The sequence below is a fragment of the Balearica regulorum genome, chromosome 18 (assembly GCF_011004875.1).
Source record: "Balearica regulorum gibbericeps isolate bBalReg1 chromosome 18, bBalReg1.pri, whole genome shotgun sequence".
Classification (NCBI taxonomy): Eukaryota; Metazoa; Chordata; class Aves; order Gruiformes; family Gruidae; genus Balearica; species Balearica regulorum.
Genome location: NC_046201.1, coordinates 538,604 through 555,615, shown reverse-complemented (window position 1 = coordinate 555,615; position 17,012 = coordinate 538,604). Strand labels below are relative to the sequence as shown.

Here is a 17,012-nt window from a genome sequence, read left to right as displayed (position 1 = left end):
TGCGTGTAAAACTGTCCCATGGCAGCACGCGTGCTCGCTATGGGGCTCTGGGGCATCTGGATTCGCTGAATCCTTCTGGAAGGATTTGGAAAGGAAACGCAGAGGCTGCGCCAGCTTAAATTCTTTTCTTCTTACTGGCAGCAATTGAACACAGACTTTGCAGCGTTCCAGGAGAAGATTCAGGACGTGGATAGGCGGCTGGCCACCATCTTCTGCCAAGGCTTTGACGACTGCAACTGCCTGGCATCTGCTGTGAAGGTACACACAGGGCAGGACCCTCAGCTCAACGGGTCCTGCCCTCAGGCACGGGGTGTCCTCACCTGAGTGCCGGAGGCTGGCAGCAGGCATGCTGGAGCGACCATGGAGGTGTCACCGGGCCGTTCCGGATGCCCTGGAGCACAGACGCTAATGCCTCTCTCTCCTGCAGCTGGTGCACATGTTTGCCTCCCTGCTGGAGCGACCTTTGATAAAGGCTGAGGTTTCCCCTCATTACTCAGCCCTGCTGGGAATGTTCAGTGCCGAGCTGGAGAACGTGAGGGTGCTGTACGATGCCCAGATGGCTTCCCCACCGGCACACGGAGGGGGCCCGGCCATCAACAAAAACATGCCACCGGTGGCCGGGCAGCTGAAGTGGGCTCTGGAGCTGCAGGAGCGGCTGGAGCGGCCGCACAGGGACCTGTTTGCCATCAGCCACCCGTACGTGTGGGTCGCCCCATGGGGGGCAGGATCGGGCCCAGCAGGGATCCTCTGGTGGCTTACGGCAGCTGCTGCTTCTTTACCATGACCCTGACAGAGTGATGGTCAGTGCTGAAGCTAAACTGGTGTCTGGGAAGTACGAAGAAATGATGGGACTGCTGCGAGGTTACCGCAAGATGGTCTACGAGGAGTGGGTGTGCGGCGCCGGCCGGGACTGCCAGTTCAGCCTGGAGCAGCCCTTGATCCTGAGGGACCCCGGCTCGTCCCTCCTCAGTGTGAACTTCAGCAAAGAGGTGGGTGCTGGTGGGGTCAGCCAGCCTGGGGCAGGGGAACGCCAGCGATCACCCACCTGAGTGTAAATCTGACTTTCTCAGAGGCTGTGGTGAGATGTTTTGGGTTTTATTAACAAGCCTCGTCTCCGGCCGTCGTGTCTTGCAGCTCACCGCCGTCCTGCGGGAGGTGAAGTACTTGAACTTCCAGCAGCAGCAGGATATCCCGGGCAGTGCTGAGAGCCTCTTTGCTCAAAATGAGACTTTTCAAAAGTTTGTGGACAACCTCGATCTTATCGTTGGCTGGTACAATGAGGCAGGTTGCAAAGGGGAGACAACCCGGTGCCTTTCCGTGCCCTGAGCCCTGGCCAGGCTGGGACCCCCCAGGGGAGAGGCTCGTACGAAACGGCTCCTGGAAGCCCAGGGTGGTTGGGGTACACCGGGCACGGCACCAGCACCCTGGGTCCCTGCCCATCCCGCGGCTGAGCCAAGCTGCTGCTGCTGCCGCCGCCCCCCACGCTCCGTGTCAGCACGGACCCCATTCCTCAGTAAAACCGGTGCCCAAGCGAGCGCCGCTCCCCTGCCTGCAGTGCTCACCCACGCTGCGTTGGCTCCCCAGGTGAAGCGGGGGCTGCTGCCGGTGGAGGTCCCGCTCATGGCTGGGGAGCTGGAGGTCGTGGACGGGCGGCTGGCCAGCGCAGAGCACACCCTGTTTTGGCACCATGAAGGTACAAACCCACCTCCCACCCCAGGCCAGAGATCCTTTTTGTGCATTTTGGGGAACCCCTGGTACCATCCCACCTCCTGCCCAGTGGCTGTCCTTGGGTCCCCACACCCATCACACCCAAAACACGGACCGCCCCCCCCACTGCAGGTGTGGGTGGGTGGGTGAGGAGGGGGCTGGGTAGCGTGCACACCCCCCCCCCCCCCCCCGGTGGTGAACAGCCCCAACGTGCCCCTGCCCGACCACACTCACTGCCTTGGAGGCCTTTGTTTAACTCTCAAGCTTGGGCGTGCGTTTTCCTCCCAGGTGTCATGGAGTACATCCGAGAGATGAGAGACATCTTGTACGACTTGCAGAGCAGGGTCCAGAAAGCAAAATTAAACCTGGAAAATATCACCCAGCTGATGGAGGTAGCCCTCGTGGTGCTTTACGAGTGCCTTTCTGGGAAGCTTCCTGCGGGGATTTACACCTCCGAGCACAGCAGGGCAGCCCTGTCGTCTTTTCCCTGCAGGAGTGCTCGGCCGCTCCCTTGTTTGAAAGGAAAGACAACAAGGAGGCAGCGCTCTTGGACCTGGATGGGAAAGCAAACACCTTAACCAAGCGCTATGCTGCCATTAAGGACGCAGGCGTAAAGATCCAGGAGATGGTGGAGGTGAGACACGTCCTAGGTTGGTCGTCAGTCAGAGTTGGTTTAACAAGGATCGTGTCCGACAGCCGCGTGCTGCGACGGTCTGAAACCCCGTCTGTAACTGAGCGTTGGGCTCAAACCTGGGGTGCAATCCTCCGGTATCTGCTGGGACGAGGCTCCAGTGAAGGACCATGAAACACCGCACACGGACTCCAGAAATCCTCTGCCCTCTCGGCGTGAGCTCTTGGCTGCAGCTTCTGCTGTCGTACAGCTGGGAGAAGGGAAGGGTGCAGGATCTGTGCGACAGCCAGGCAGGGCAAAGCCGCAGGGAACGTGAGAGGGGCCTCACTCACAGTATTAGGAGCTGGCACGTTTGCTGGGTACTTATTGACAAATACCAGTCGGGTTTTTCTGCTTGCAGGAGAACGCAGATCTGTTTAAGGCTGACAAGTCATCGCAGATATGGCTGGACTATGTGGGATACGTAGATGGAATCGTGATGGATGGACTCTTCAGACTTGTCCACAAATCTCTGCAGCTCCTGCTCACCAACATGGTCCCTGAGGTAGGGCCAGCTCTGCCCTGCAGCGTGGTGCCCCTGCTTTGCCCGTGCTCGGGGTGTCCCACCGCTCGCTGTTAGTTTCTTTGGGCATTTGGTGGCCAAATGTGCCCATCCCGGTGCTCCCTGGCACCCCTGGGCAGGAGCTGGTGTCCCCCCTCATCACTGCCGGGGGGGACCGTGGGGCTGGTGGCCGGGGGGCTGCGGGACGTGAAGCACCACGTGGGGCACTGATCTCTTTCAGGCCGACGTGGCACCATTGTTTGAGGTGTGCATGGAGCTGTGTGACGGCAGAGTGCGGTACCGTCCCTCGCTGGAGACAGGTGACAACAACAATTTCTTGGAGCTGATGGAAAGCCTGCTCGGCAATATCTACGCGTCCACGGCGTGCATACCTCGGCTGCTGGAGGGGAAGCTGAGCTACAAGGTTGGTCCATGGTGGGTGGCACCTCCCGGCTCAGCTGGCGGGGGGTGAGGATACCCAGTCCCCTGAGCTGGTCCCTGAAAGCTCTGCCCATCCCTTAGACCACCCTGGAGGAGCAGGCGGACCTCAGCAGGATGCGGGAGGAGGTGGTGTCGCTGGTTGTCAGCGCCATGACGGAAGGCGAGGAGTACAGTGCCGGCTTCGAGGAGCAAGCCCACCTGTGGCTGGAGGACCCCGCAGAGTTCCTGCAGCGCTTCCTCACCTTGGGCAGTGCCCCCGGCCCCGAGGAGCTGGAGCTGCAGCCAGAGGAGACCCCGTCCCACGGGACCCCATCCCTCCAGCTCTTTCAGCAGGAGGTATGGGACGGGTGCTTGGGATGCACCGGGTGCCCCGGAGGACTCCAGGTGCCCGGGGGGGTGCTGGGTGCCTTGGGGGGTGCTGGCCATGGGCTATGACCAGCTCTCATTCCTAGATCGACATGTGCGAGGCACTGTGCGAGGAGGTGTCGGAGTTTGCGAACACCGAGGTGTTTGGGGGGTGGCTGCAGAGCGACTGCCGCCCCTTCAAGCAGGCGCTGCTGGGCGCCATCAGGCAACGGGGTCTGGTGCTCCGGCAGCACCTCGCCAGACATGTCACCACCAGGTAGGTGAGTCCTGGCGTGGGGATGGGGTGCTCCCGCTGACCGGAGCCTGGCTGGGCTGTGGCGATGGCACCGGTGTGTGCTGGGAGCCATGCTGCAGAGCGAGCCCCAGGCTAGCACAGGGGCGGCTGTGAGCCCTGTCAGGGACACCCCGTGAGTGCCACCACCTTCCTCCCAGTCTGCAGGAGCTGTCTGATTTCATCCAAGAGGCGAACGCTGGTTTGAATAAGCCTCTGGAGGAGGGAGACTATGATGGGCTGGTGGAGGTGATGGGGCACCTGATGAGGGTCAAGGAGAGGCAGGCAACAACTGACCACATCTTTGAGCCCCTGAAGGAGACGGTTGCCCTGCTCAGCACTTATGGAGAGGAGATGCCGGAGGAGATCCACCTGCAGCTCCACGTGAGCTGCTCAGGGTGCTGGGGACCGGGTGCAGGCTCCCTGGGGCCAGGCTGCTGACACTGTGGGGTGCTCGTTGCAGGACCTGCCCGAGCACTGGGACGGCACCAAGAAGCTCTCCCTGCGCGTCAAGCAGAGCATGGCACCCCTGCAAGCCAATGAGGTCAACATCATCCGCAGGAAGTGCCAGCAGTTCGAGGTGCCTCCCCCGCAGCTTGGGGACAAGCAAGCAGCTTCTCAGCAGCTTTGGGAAGACCCTGCTGCCCTCCCCGCCTGCCAGCTCCCAGCTGCCCTCCCTGAGCCCCGTCCACCCTGCACAGGTCCGGCAGCACGCCTTCCGGGAGAAGTTCCGCGAAAAAGCCCCTTTTTCGTACACTGACCCAGATCCCTACAAGTCCTTGAACAAGGTAAGGAAGGGGAGGATGCCAGGGCTGCCACTGTCCCCGCTGGCACTGCCCGGCCGCCCCCGGCCCCATGCACCACTACACAGGGGGGCTGGGGAGGGGCAGCCGCTCCGGCTCACAGCCCCACAGGAGCCATCGCTGGGGCAGGAGATGTGTCCCTGGCTCACGGTCCCTGGCTGAGACCTTCTCTTTTTCTCCGGCCAGCAACAGAAGAGCATCGCCGCCATGGAGAGTGACATGGCAGCCCTGTCCAAGTCAGCCGGGCTGTTCGAAGTGTCGGTCCCAGCGTATAAACAGCTCAAGGCGTGTCACAGGGAGGTGCGCTTGCTGAAGGAGCTCTGGGACATGATCATCCTGGTACGTGACGCAGTCTGTGAGCCAGCACGATGGGGCGGGCAAGGAGGAGGCAGGAGCATGGGGATGTAGAGAACAGGCTTCTGGGGTGTGCTGGGCTGGTCCTCACAGTTCCTGAGTTTTGAAGTTCCTGAGGCCGTGACAAGTTGCTCAGTGTCCGCAGACAGTGGCTGCCGGTAGCCATCTGCGGTCGAGCACAGTGGCCGGGATCCCTGGGCTCGGTGCTGGCCCCTGTGCCAGGGCGCGATGCCCAGCGCTGCCTCCAGGCAAGGGTTTGACAGCAGACTGCTGTTGGCAGGCGTGGGCACCCGGCGTGGGCACCCTGCACCAGCCCGGCATTGCCAGCCAAAGGCGCAAAGTTGTTGTAGCTCCTCTGCGAGTCTCATTGCCAGGAGAGGGGGGAAAGGCACGGGGCAGGTTGTCACAGCGTTAGAGCAACGGGTGTGCGGGCGCATGGCGGGTGTGCGGGCACGGGGTATGCTGCTCTTCATCCTGGGCAGCAAAGCTTCGGCTAATGACATGTCCTGTGAAAATGTGATCCTGAACTCAGGTTAACACAAGTATTGATGACTGGAAGACCACCAGGTGGAAGGATATCAATGTTGAGCAAGTGGATATCGATTGTAAGAAATTTTCTAAAGACATTCGGAGCTTGGATAAGGAGATGAGAAGTTGGGATGCATTCACAGGGCTGGACAACAGCGTGAAGAACATGATAACGTCCCTGCACGCCATGAACGAGCTGCAGAACCCGGCCATCAGGGACCGGCACTGGCAGGAGCTCATCCAGGCAACCCAGGTGCTCCCAGCCCTCCCGCCCTTCCTGGCTGTAACCCCTGGCCTGGCAGGCTCCTGAGATTTGCATCCATCTGGGGAAGCATGCAATCTGTTTTAAAAGCTGGCCATGCACAAATATTTGTGTCGGGTCTTTAAACGTGGGTGTTAATGAGCTGTTTGGGCCAGCCGCTGGGCTGCCTCTCTGCAGAGGGGAGTCCATGCCCCAACGGTGCCGCTTCTGCTCCAGGTGAACTTCACCATGTCCGAGGACACAACCCTCGCGGATCTGCTGCAGCTGAACCTGCACAAGTTTGAGGATGAGGTTCGTGGCATCGTGGACAAAGCCATGAAAGAGTTGGGGATGGAGAAGGTAAATGGGGCTCAGTCCCTGCCCTGCTGTGCTGAGAGCCCTCCTCCAATGTGGCTCTGTAACTGTTAGCGCTCGTGCTCCTGCTCCTGGGGCTGGAGCCCACACGCAGCGCGGCACCCGTGGAGCTCATGCCCCGGGACGCAGCACCACAGAGCACAGCTCATGTCTCACTCCCCCATCTGCAGGTGCTGAATACCCTCGACATTACCTGGGCGACGATGCGGTTTGAGCACGAGCCCCACGCCAGGACCGGCATCGTGCTGCTCAAGTCGGATGAGACGCTCATTGAGATGCTGGAGGACAACCAAGTGCAGCTGCAGAACCTGATGACCTCCAAGTACCTAGCCTTCTTCCTTCAGGAGGTGTCGGCCTGGCAGCAGAAGCTCTCGACCGCCGACTCCATTATCAGCATCTGGTTCGAGGTGCAGAGGACGTGGAGTCACCTGGAAAGCATCTTCATCAGCTCCGAAGACATCCGCAGTCAACTGCCGGAGGACTCAAAACATTTTGACTCTATCGATCAAGATTTCAAAGTGCGAAGCACATCCCCCCCAGCCCCAGGAGCTCGCTGCAGGTTCAGGTAGAGCTGAAGCATTTTTCCTCTTGCAGAAATTAATGGCTGATGCAGTAAAAACTCCCAATGTGATTGAAGCTACAAACAAGCCTGGTCTCTACGACAAGCTAGAAGCGTTGCAGAAAAGGTGAGCTTTGAGTCGTCCCCGTGAAGCGTTACGGAGAGGCCTCCGCCGGCTGGTCTAGAGCCAAAGGAAGGGTTTGATTTCTCCAAAGTGGCGTTTTCCTCAGCACGGCAACAATTTTGCAAGGAGTGAAAATTAGTATGGGGGGGGGGGGGGTAACTGCAGGTTTTTTCCTTGTTTTTCTGTTAGATTGGCGCTCTGTGAGAAGGCTTTGGCTGAATACCTGGAGACCAAACGGCTGGCTTTTCCCAGATTCTACTTTGTTTCCTCTGCAGACCTGCTTGATATTTTATCTCATGGGAATGAGCCAGTGGAGGTATGGGGTGTGTAAAGCGTAGAGGCTTTACAAGTGTCTCTTGCGCACTAACTTGCTATAGCACTTTAAAAGTATTTTTCACCCTGACGGACAGAACCGCCCCTGGTACCCCCTTCTCAGGGAGGCAGCGCCCTGAGAGACGTTCGGCCAAGCGGTGATCACAGCTCTCCACGGGAAGGGGTCCCTGACCCTCCACCATGCCTCTGTTCTCAGGTGTCCCGGCACCTGCCCAAGCTGTTCGACAGTCTGGCTAAACTGAAGTTCAAGATGAGTCCGGACAAAAAGCCCCTGAAGGTTGGCCTGGGGATGTTCAGTATGGACGAGGAGTACGTGCCCCTCGACGCAGACTGCGACTTGTCTGGCCAGGTCAGCCGAGCTCCGCGGAGCCTCCGCTTGCAGGGGCAGGACGGGGACGAGCCTTTTGCTTGTTGTGCACTAACAGCCCGTGGCAGTTTTAACGTGCAATCATGAAGCCTTTTGACCAACACCCCCCTCCTGAAATGGGGTCTGTGTCACAGGCGTAGAACAGCGCTGCAGCAATGTCAGAGTCACATACACCCGCTCTCAGGCAGCCACACTGTGTTTTTCCCCTCTCTGTCGTTCTCCCTCGGGCCGTGCTCCACAAACTGCCACGGGAAGTGCCCTGCGGGCTCTTTCACGCAGCTTGTTGCGACGCGCAGGGAGAAGCTTGCTGCGCAGAGCGGCAGGGAGCCGCTTGCACGGCATCGCACAGCCAGACCGTGCACAGGCGAGGGACCCTCGCTCAGACTTCGCTGGATGTGACCCTCTAGGTCGAGGTTTGGCTGAACCGAGTGCTGGTGAGCATGCGTTCCACCCTGCGGTGCCTCATCCCCGAGGCCGTGGTGACCTACGAGGAGAAGCCGCGGGAGCAGTGGGTGTTCGACTACCCAGCACAGGTGGGAGCTGCTGTGCGGGACCGGTCTGGCCGGCGGCTCGGCGAGCCCAGGTCCGAGAGGAGAAACGCACAGAGAGCCCGGGGAGGTGCAGGTGCCTGCCCCGAGCCTTCGCGGGGATGGCGTGTTTCCCTTTATGGCCACGTGTTGTCCCTGTGGTCTGCTGCAGGTCGCTCTGACGTGCACCCAGATCTGGTGGACCACAGAAGTCGGCATTGCCTTTTCAAGGCTGGAGGAAGGCTATGAGAACGCAATGAGGGATTATAACAAAAAGCAGGTTGGCATCTCTCAGACCTGACCCGGAGCTGTCCTGCAGCCCCTCTCTGCTCAGAAGAGGCGAGGTCTGGGCCGGGGGGTCACCGGGAGATGGGCAAAGTGTGACATCATTTTTCTATTCATCATTTCTTTCCTTTCTCAGATTTCTCAGCTCAATGCACTGATTTCACTACTCATTGGCAACCTCACTGCCGGAGACAGGATGAAGATCATGACAATCTGTACCATCGATGTCCACGCCAGGGATGTTGTGGCCAAAATGATCCTTGCGAAGGTATTTGTTACAAGAGGATATTTTTACTGCTTTGTTTCTTGGCCCTTCTGAGCACAAATTTCCTGTTATTTTATAACTTTCCAATATTTGTAAAGTATCCCAAAACCACACATGGGGTGTTAGGGCTGCACGGGAGCCGGGGAGGTGACAGCACAGCTGGGGTCAGACGGGACCAGACCGGGTCTCATGCAAAGCCAGATCCAGGAGCAGTTTTGCTGGTTCCTGCCATGGTTGGTGGGAGCTGCGATCCTCGGCGCCGGGCTGTGCACCGCAGTCGGCGGGCATGGGGCGTGCTGGGCACGTGGTGGGACCATCCTCCCTCACTCCAGCATTGCACTGGGACCCTTTTGCATGTTCTCCTCATGTATGGAGGTGACAAACGGTCCTGAGGCGTGTGTGGGAGCTCGCTGTGCCGGTGAGTCAGGGTGGGCAGCGCTGGTGCCTGCCTGCCCTCCACAGCCGGCTGCCCCGCAGGTGGAGAGTGCCCAGGCGTTCACCTGGCAGTCCCAGCTCCGGCACCGCTGGGACGAGGGGAAGAGGCACTGCTACACCAACATCTGCGACGCTCAGTTCCAGTACTCCTACGAGTACCTGGGGAACACCCCCCGGCTGGTCATCACCCCCCTGACGGATCGGTAGGGGCTCAGCTCCCCACACCTCCCGCTGCCCACGCCAGCGACGTCGGCTCCATGGCCGTGCCACGCTGCCGGCACCGCTCAGCCCTGACGCCCTCCCCTCCGCAGGTGCTACATCACCCTGACGCAGTCCCTCCACCTCTTCATGGGGGGGGCCCCCGCTGGCCCCGCGGGCACCGGGAAAACAGAGACCACCAAGGACCTGGGCCGGGCAGTGGGCATGATGGTCTACGTCTTCAACTGCTCTGAGCAGATGGACTACAAGGTAGGGCATGGGGGAGCAGGACGGCGGCAACAAGGTGAGAGCTGTGGGGTGTCTGCCAAGACAAGGGGGACCCTCTTTCGGGCGGTGCACCCGCCGTGTTCAGCTGCAGTGTCCATCGCCGATGCCCTGAAGCTATTCTCCTCTGCCCTGGCTCGGCAGCTGGCGAGAAAATCGTGGGTGCAGCCCCGGTGCTGTCCCGCACCGCTCACTCCCACCACGGCTCCAGCCAGATCATTCCTGGAAGCCCAGGGGAGCCCCGGGGGGGCTTTAATGCTGCGGGGCGTTTCCCTAGGGAACAGCACATAAAAGCACGAGCAGCTCCCAGCACTTGAGCTTTCTTAACAAACCCCCGTGTTGCAGCCTCCGTGCAAAAGCTGGGTGTCTGAAGCCCATCTCCGATGCTTTCTCTCCAGTCCTGTGGCAATATCTACAAGGGGCTCGCTCAGACCGGTGCCTGGGGCTGTTTTGATGAATTCAATCGCATTTCAGTGGAGGTTTTGTCCGTGATTGCTGTGCAGGTGGGTGCTCTCCGTAGGAAACCAGCGGCAGTGCGGTGCCGTAGGGACGGGATGAGCCTCTCAGCATTCCCAGTTCACAAACGGAGCGTTGCCTCAGTTAAACCTGACTTTCAAAGGGACGCTTTGCTGCTCTTCTTTCCCGTGTGTCATGTTGGGAGGCAAATGGAGGGGAAGCGCAGCAGTACAGTGACTTTGGGCACGTTTGAGATCAGGCAGCCCAGCTGTGTCCCATCCCGGCCACCCATCACCCCCCCCGCCAGCTCTGCCATCGCCCGGGCACGGGGCGTCACGGTGCCTGGCAAGAAGCTGAGTTAAGGTCAGCTCTCCTGAGCCCAGGGATCGCTACGCTGCCGTGGGCTTCGGCAAGTTGCCGATATTTCTAGCATTCGTGACTGAAGCTCCAGGCTCGGTTTCCACGGGCGGGCGGTGAGGGTGAGCCGGGGCGCCGGGCAGGGAGCTGCGGGGCTGCCGGCACTGACGCCTGCGCTCGCCTGCCAGGTGAAATGTGTTCAAGATGCAATTCGTGCCAAGAAGAAAACATTCAATTTCCTCGGAGAGACGATCGCTCTGGTCCCATCGGTTGGGCTGTTCATTACCATGAACCCCGGCTACGCAGGACGGACAGAACTGCCTGAAAATTTAAAAGCTCTTTTCAGGTACCTGCGGGCGGCCGGGTCAGTATGTAACTGGCAGTGGTTACAGCATTTACTCGTGTACCACATCCATAACGTGAACTAAGCCTTTGCTAGTGCAAACGAGGATGTTTGTGTGCACTGGCAGCCCTTGTGTAAGGGAGACCCCGGCACCCCGGGACAGCCCAGCTCAAAGCCCCTGAGGCCAGGACAGCTGGGCTGCTCACCCGGGGGAAGGGGATGCATGGGATGTCTAATTCCCACCTTCAGCTAAAAATCCAATTAAGAATAAGAAAAAAAGTGGTCAAACACTGGAAAGGGTGGCCCAGGGATGCTGTGGGATCTCTGTCCTTGGAGGAACTTCTGGGACTGCAGAAGGCCTGGGGTGACCTGATCCAGCTGTGACATGAGCCCTGCTTGGAGCAGGAGGCTGGACAAGAGACCTCCAGAGACCCCAGCCGGTGTAAATTACTGCCCGAGTCTCTGATGCAGCCGGGAACAATTTCTGCTGGAAACTTGGGTGCAAATTCTTGCTGGCTGCGGGAGGGCGTGTGGATGTCTGTGCACAGCCCTGCTAACCTGCCGCTGCTCTTCTCCAGACCCTGTGCCATGGTGGTCCCCGATTTTGAACTGATCTGTGAAATCATGCTTGTCGCAGAAGGTTTTATTGATGCTAAGCTTCTTGCAAGAAAGTTCAGTACTTTGTACACCCTCTGCAAAGAGCTACTGTCAAAACAGGTAATTTAACAATACTGCAAGGTTCTTTAAGATGAAAGAGTTCATTTGAATTTCAAACCTGACAGATTGTAGTACCACGGCTGGTAGTAACATGCTGGCTGACGTTCTGTGTAGTTCAGTCTGTGGCTGGACAAATTCCATTTCCACGCTGGTGCATCACATGGCATATTTCTGCCTTCTGGAAGAAATCAAGAAGTCCAAAAATAGGACAGAATGGAGCCAGTAAAGCTGAGAGCATCCAGATATAATTCATTTCAGCAGAAGGAAGCCAGCCAGCCTGCCCTCCACCTCACGGCTGACTAGGGCTGGTCTTGCACATAGTTCGCTTTAAGTCCAACCTGCTGGGCACTGCGTGGATGACCTGGGCGTGGGGTGGTGGACAGCGCGTTCCTCTGTGGTGGTGTTCAAAGCAGTTCTCCCTCACCAAAGTGGAGTTGTAATACTTTGCTGCCTGTTGGCAGGACCACTATGATTGGGGCCTGCGGGCTATCAAGTCCGTGCTGGTGGTAGCAGGCTCCTTGAAGAGAGGGGACCCCAGCCGTGCTGAGGACCAAGTTCTGATGAGAGCTTTACGAGACTTCAACATCCCCAAGATTGTGACAGACGACTTGCCCGTCTTCATGGGGCTGATTGGAGACCTCTTCCCAGCCCTGGACGTCCCCAGGAAGAGGGACCTCAACTTTGAGAAGGTGCGAGCCCAGGCGCGGCACTGGCACCAGAGACATCCCAGCCCTGGCAGGGTCCAGAGGCTGAAGGTCCATTCGGCACTCTGGGGGCGGCCAGCTCATCCCTGGGGTCTCTCCAAGGCCGTGACGGCTGTCTGTGGTCAGCGCCTGCTCTTCTTCCCAGATCATTAAGCAGTCCATGATGGAGCTGAAGCTGCAGGCAGAGGAGAACTTCGTGCTGAAGGTGGTGCAGCTGGAGGAGCTGCTGCAAGTGAGACACTCCGTCTTTGTCATCGGCAACGCCGGCTGCGGCAAGTCCCAGGTAGTGGCCAAACCATCCCGAGGACACGGATCCCCTCCTGCCCCCGGCTGAGCACATCCCACGGCCTCCCCACGAGGATGTTGCCGCTGGCCTTGGCCGGCCAACAGACCCCCAGCTGCAGCAGCAGCACCGTCCGGGTGGGGGATGGCAGCCTGTGGAGCTGAGCAGGTTTGGGACACGCAGCTCAGGGGCTGCCTGGGACGCCTGTGAGCAGAGCCGGGACGAGGCAGGGAGCAGGCAGGGGCACGCTCTCGTTACACCCTGCGTGCTGCGGTGCCAGCAGGATGGTGCTGGCTGGTGGGGCTCTGCTCTCCCACAACTCCTCGGCCAGGAGCCGGCTCCGCAGAGGGAGGTCCGGAGCCTTCCCAGCGGCTGTCCAGGCCTGGGTGCTCTGCTGCGGGTGGGAGCAAGGCTCTGTGCCCCTGGCTGCGGGCAAAGGCTGCCGGAGGCTGCAGACACCCTCGAAGGAGCAGTGGCCGCACAGTTCCCCTCTCTGCAGGTGCTGAGGACGCTCAAAAAGACGTACCAAATCATGAAGCGGAAGCCGGTCACCGTGGACCTCGACCCAAAGGCTGTGACCTGCAATGAGCTGTTCGGGGTTATTCATCCATCCACGCAAGAGTGGAAGGACGGTGAGACACCCACGCTTGTGAGCGGTCGCTTACCGGGGGTGGGAACTGGCCCACACCATCCTTCAGCAACGGCTGACATATGGCAAAATACTTCATAAAATGTGTCTCTGTAAACACCTTGTGATGTGGTGATGGAATGGAAGGACCTTTCCTCGGGGATTTTTACTGGAGTGTGAGGGAGGAGGAACATGTTTCAGGGAAGCACCCAGTCCCGCGCGTCCCCCAGCAAACGTGCCGTGCACGGACAGGACAAACCCACGTGTTTCTCCATGGGGCAGGTCTGTTTTCTTCAGCAATGCGTGTCCTGGCCAACATCACACATAAGGGGCCCAAGTGGATCATCCTCGATGGAGATATTGACCCCATGTGGATCGAGTCCCTGAACACGGTCATGGATGACAATAAGGTCGGTGCCATCACACCCCAGGAGCTTTGGTCACTCATTAACTTGGGGTGATCAGCTTGTGTTCATGCCTGGGCCCCAAGATCAGGGCATCCCCCCATGACGGGTCGCTCCCCCCAGGTCCTCACCTTGGCCAGCAACGAGCGTATCCCCCTCAACCCCACCATGCGGCTTCTCTTTGAGATCAGCCACCTGCGGACCGCCACGCCAGCAACCGTGTCCCGGGCGGGAATCCTCTACATCAACCCCACGGACCTGGGCTGGAACCCGTGAGTCCAGGGAGGGAGATGGATGGGGCGGGACGGGACGGGATGGGGTGGGATGGGATGGCATGGGGTAGGACGGGATGGGCGATGGCCCCCCCGTGTGCTCGCCTGCAGCCTTGTCCATCCCTCCCACAGTGTTGTGACCAGTTGGATCGACACGAGGACGGTGCAGTCCGAGAAGGCCAATTTGATGATCCTCTTTGACAAGTACCTGCCGGTGTGCCTAGAGAAGGTCAAGTCTGGATTCAAGAAGATCATCCCTGTCCCCGAGGTCACGGTGATACAGATGGTGCTGTACCTGCTGGAGTGCCTCCTGACGCCGCAGACCACCCCGCCGGACTCGCCCCGTGAACTCTACGAGCTCTACTTTGTCTTCGCCTGCACCTGGGCCTTTGGTGGGGCCATGTTCCAGGACCAGGTACGGCCACATGCCCGTGCCTGCCCGCTCGTCACAGCATCCTGCCCAGCTCCATCCCTCAGTTGCGTCCCTTCGGAAAATACTAAAGCAACAATGTTGGCCGGTTTCTGAGTTTTTCTGTTTGGTTCCTCCCAGCTCGTGGATTACCGTGTGGAGTTCAGCAAGTGGTGGGTGAACGAGTTTAAAACCATCAAGTTTCCTTCTCAGGGGACAATTTTTGACTATTACATTGATCCAGAAACGAAGAAATTCATGCTCTGGACTGAAAAAGTGCCAAAATTTGAACTCGATCCCGAAGTCCCTTTACAGGTATTTCCCACAAGCTCTCTGTGTTTATGTGTTTTGTTTATTACGCCATGGTCTTCCCCTGAGCAACACTGGGCAGGACCCCACACCTGGAGCTGGCTCTGCCACGACGCTGCGTGCAGGCTGGCGGCACCCGGCAAACCCTGCGGCTTTCTGTGGTTCTGCTTTACCCCGCAGAAACCCCAGCGAGAGCTGCAAGCTGCAACGCTTCTTTTTTAATTTGAGATTAACATGTGGCTTCGTAGCGTCTCATGAAATAATTATAACTATCACCTGAATGCAAAAATGTACTTTAAAACTTGATTTGCATGTCTTTTGAAATGCTTTCCTGATGGAGGGGGATTTGTCAAAGACATCAGGGAAAGGGAGAGGTGCTGCGGCTGAATTTGGCCCCTGCATTGGCTGAACAAAGACACCGGGGACAGTTTCAAGAACTGTGCTGTGTTGTTCTATTCTAATAACTCATTTTTCTACAGCTCCTACTTTTGGTCAGAAAGTCTTTAGAAAAACCAAGCACCTGAGATCTTTTGCTTTAGAGAGGGACCAGGTTTGTAGGGAGAGAGCATCCTCCATTAGAGCAGCCGGCATTGCTGGGAAAACCAGGCAACGTTTCCGGCACGCTGCCCGCTGCTCTAACAGAAGATCCTGCCCCTGCCTGCAAACGCTGATTCTGGTGGCAAGAGGCGAGCTCCGGGGACTGACGATGGGATTTCCCCAGGCCTCCATGGTGCACACGATGGAGACCATTCGCATTCGCTACTTCATGGACCTGCTGATGGAGAAGCAGAGGCCAGTGATGCTGGTGGGGAACGCAGGGACGGGAAAATCAGTCCTGATGCGGGACAAGCTCGAAGCGCTCAGCACAGATGAATACGTCGTGCAGTCTGTGCCCTTCAACTTCTACACCACCTCGGCCATGCTGCAGGGTAAGGCTGGCCCCAGCCGGCAGCCAGCCCCGTGCCAGGCTGTGCCACACAGCCCCACAGCACTGCCTCACTGCTGACCTGCTCCTCTCGCTGCAGCTGTCCTGGAGAAGCCCCTGGAAAAGAAATCAGGGAGGAACTACGGCCCGCCTGGGACCAGGAAGCTTATCTACTTCATCGACGACATGAACATGCCGGAGGTGGACAAGTATGGCACCGTGGCACCGCACACGCTCATCCGGCAGCACATGGACCATGGGCACTGGTAGGTGCCCAGCCGGTGGCCCCCGCCGTGGGGGCTCCGTGACCCTCTGCGCAGCAAACCCATGCCGTGCTGACACCTCTCCCATCCCGGCGGAGGACCCCAGCCGTGCCCTGCCCGTGTTGCCTCCCGTGCCACGCTGCCGGTGCAGCCGAGCCACCCGTATCCTCCAGCCCGCTCATTCCTGGAGCAGCTGGGACGTCTTTGGCAGAGGAATGGGGAAACTCTCTGCTGGCAACTCCAAACCCCATCCGAAGCAAACAGCCCCGCTGCCGGCACTGGCGGGGGGAAACCCCAGCAGGGATCCCCGTGGCCAGCAGCGCAGCACGCAGCGCGGGCAGCAGGGAGGGCTTGCTTGGGGAGGGGGAGGAGGCCAAGAGTGCTGGCTGCCACGGGGGGCTGGGGACAGGTCTGGCCGTGGGGTGCGGGAAGGGCCCCACGCAGCATCACCAAGAGTGGTGCTGGGCTGCACTGAGCACCGGGGGAATGGGGATCCCTGCTCCTGCATCCCCCTGGACGGAGCCTGACTGGAGGAACCTGTCTCCGGGGAAAGTGTCACGGCGTGGTCCCTGTGCAGGTACGACAGGAACAAGCTGACCCTGAAGGACATTCACAACTGCCAGTACGTGGCCTGCATGAACCCGACCGCAGGGTCCTTCACCATCGACCCCAGGCTGCAGGTATGCAGGGCCCGTGGGGCCGGGGACTGTGCCCCAGCCGGTTCGATCTCCTGGGACCAGCACCCGGAGGGGTTGGGATGGGGTGGGATGTGGTGGGGGGACCCCACGGTGCTATTGGGCTGCATCAGCTCCTGGGGACAAAGCTCCCGCCTGAGTTTTTGCCCCTTGCTGCAGCGCCACTTCTGCATCTTCGCCGTGAGCTTTCCTGGCCAGGAGGCTCTGCTGACCATGTACAGCACCATCCTCGCACAGCACCTGGCCATGCAGAGGATGCCGCCGGCTGTGCAGAAGCTGCAGCCCCAGCTGGTCACGGCAGCGCTGGGTGAGCCCCTACCATGGCCGGGGGTGGGAAGGCGGCGTGCGCTGGCGCACAGGAACACACCTGCACCCACCGGCACCGGGAAACCCAAACACGCCACAACCGGCCGGTGCCCCATGCCACACCTGCAAGACATGGCACCACGCAAATGAAAGCGCTGTTCCTCCTTTTCTCCTATCTACGTTCAAAACGCAGCATCGCGTCCCCAGAAATTGTCAGGCTAGAACCTCAGGCTTGTCCTACCTGCCGAGGCTCAGGGATCCCACCGGAGGCTGCGGTGTTTCCTGGGGACCTGCCACCTGCTCAC

General features: G+C 59.3%; 1 protein-coding gene across 1 annotated transcript in view; it reads left to right on the top strand.

Moving 5' to 3' along the window:
* Positions 1-17,012, top strand: part of DNAH17 (dynein axonemal heavy chain 17) — a 36,991-nt gene that overhangs the window by 3,794 nt on the left and 16,185 nt on the right. The window contains 40 exon segments of the mRNA XM_075770680.1: positions 142-258; positions 428-696; positions 794-989; positions 1,135-1,281; positions 1,585-1,693; positions 1,996-2,099; positions 2,201-2,341; positions 2,739-2,882; positions 3,121-3,303; positions 3,402-3,656; positions 3,773-3,942; positions 4,119-4,341; positions 4,421-4,537; positions 4,659-4,745; positions 4,947-5,099; positions 5,647-5,895; positions 6,121-6,243; positions 6,429-6,776; positions 6,853-6,944; positions 7,131-7,257; positions 7,471-7,623; positions 8,049-8,174; positions 8,341-8,448; positions 8,590-8,721; positions 9,196-9,356; positions 9,465-9,621; positions 10,035-10,139; positions 10,638-10,795; positions 11,371-11,509; positions 11,971-12,198; positions 12,359-12,496; positions 12,996-13,128; positions 13,407-13,534; positions 13,652-13,800; positions 13,933-14,215; positions 14,351-14,524; positions 15,240-15,447; positions 15,544-15,709; positions 16,284-16,386; positions 16,561-16,708. Of these exon segments, the coding sequence (XP_075626795.1) occupies positions 142-258; positions 428-696; positions 794-989; positions 1,135-1,281; positions 1,585-1,693; positions 1,996-2,099; positions 2,201-2,341; positions 2,739-2,882; positions 3,121-3,303; positions 3,402-3,656; positions 3,773-3,942; positions 4,119-4,341; positions 4,421-4,537; positions 4,659-4,745; positions 4,947-5,099; positions 5,647-5,895; positions 6,121-6,243; positions 6,429-6,776; positions 6,853-6,944; positions 7,131-7,257; positions 7,471-7,623; positions 8,049-8,174; positions 8,341-8,448; positions 8,590-8,721; positions 9,196-9,356; positions 9,465-9,621; positions 10,035-10,139; positions 10,638-10,795; positions 11,371-11,509; positions 11,971-12,198; positions 12,359-12,496; positions 12,996-13,128; positions 13,407-13,534; positions 13,652-13,800; positions 13,933-14,215; positions 14,351-14,524; positions 15,240-15,447; positions 15,544-15,709; positions 16,284-16,386; positions 16,561-16,708 (6,451 nt within the window).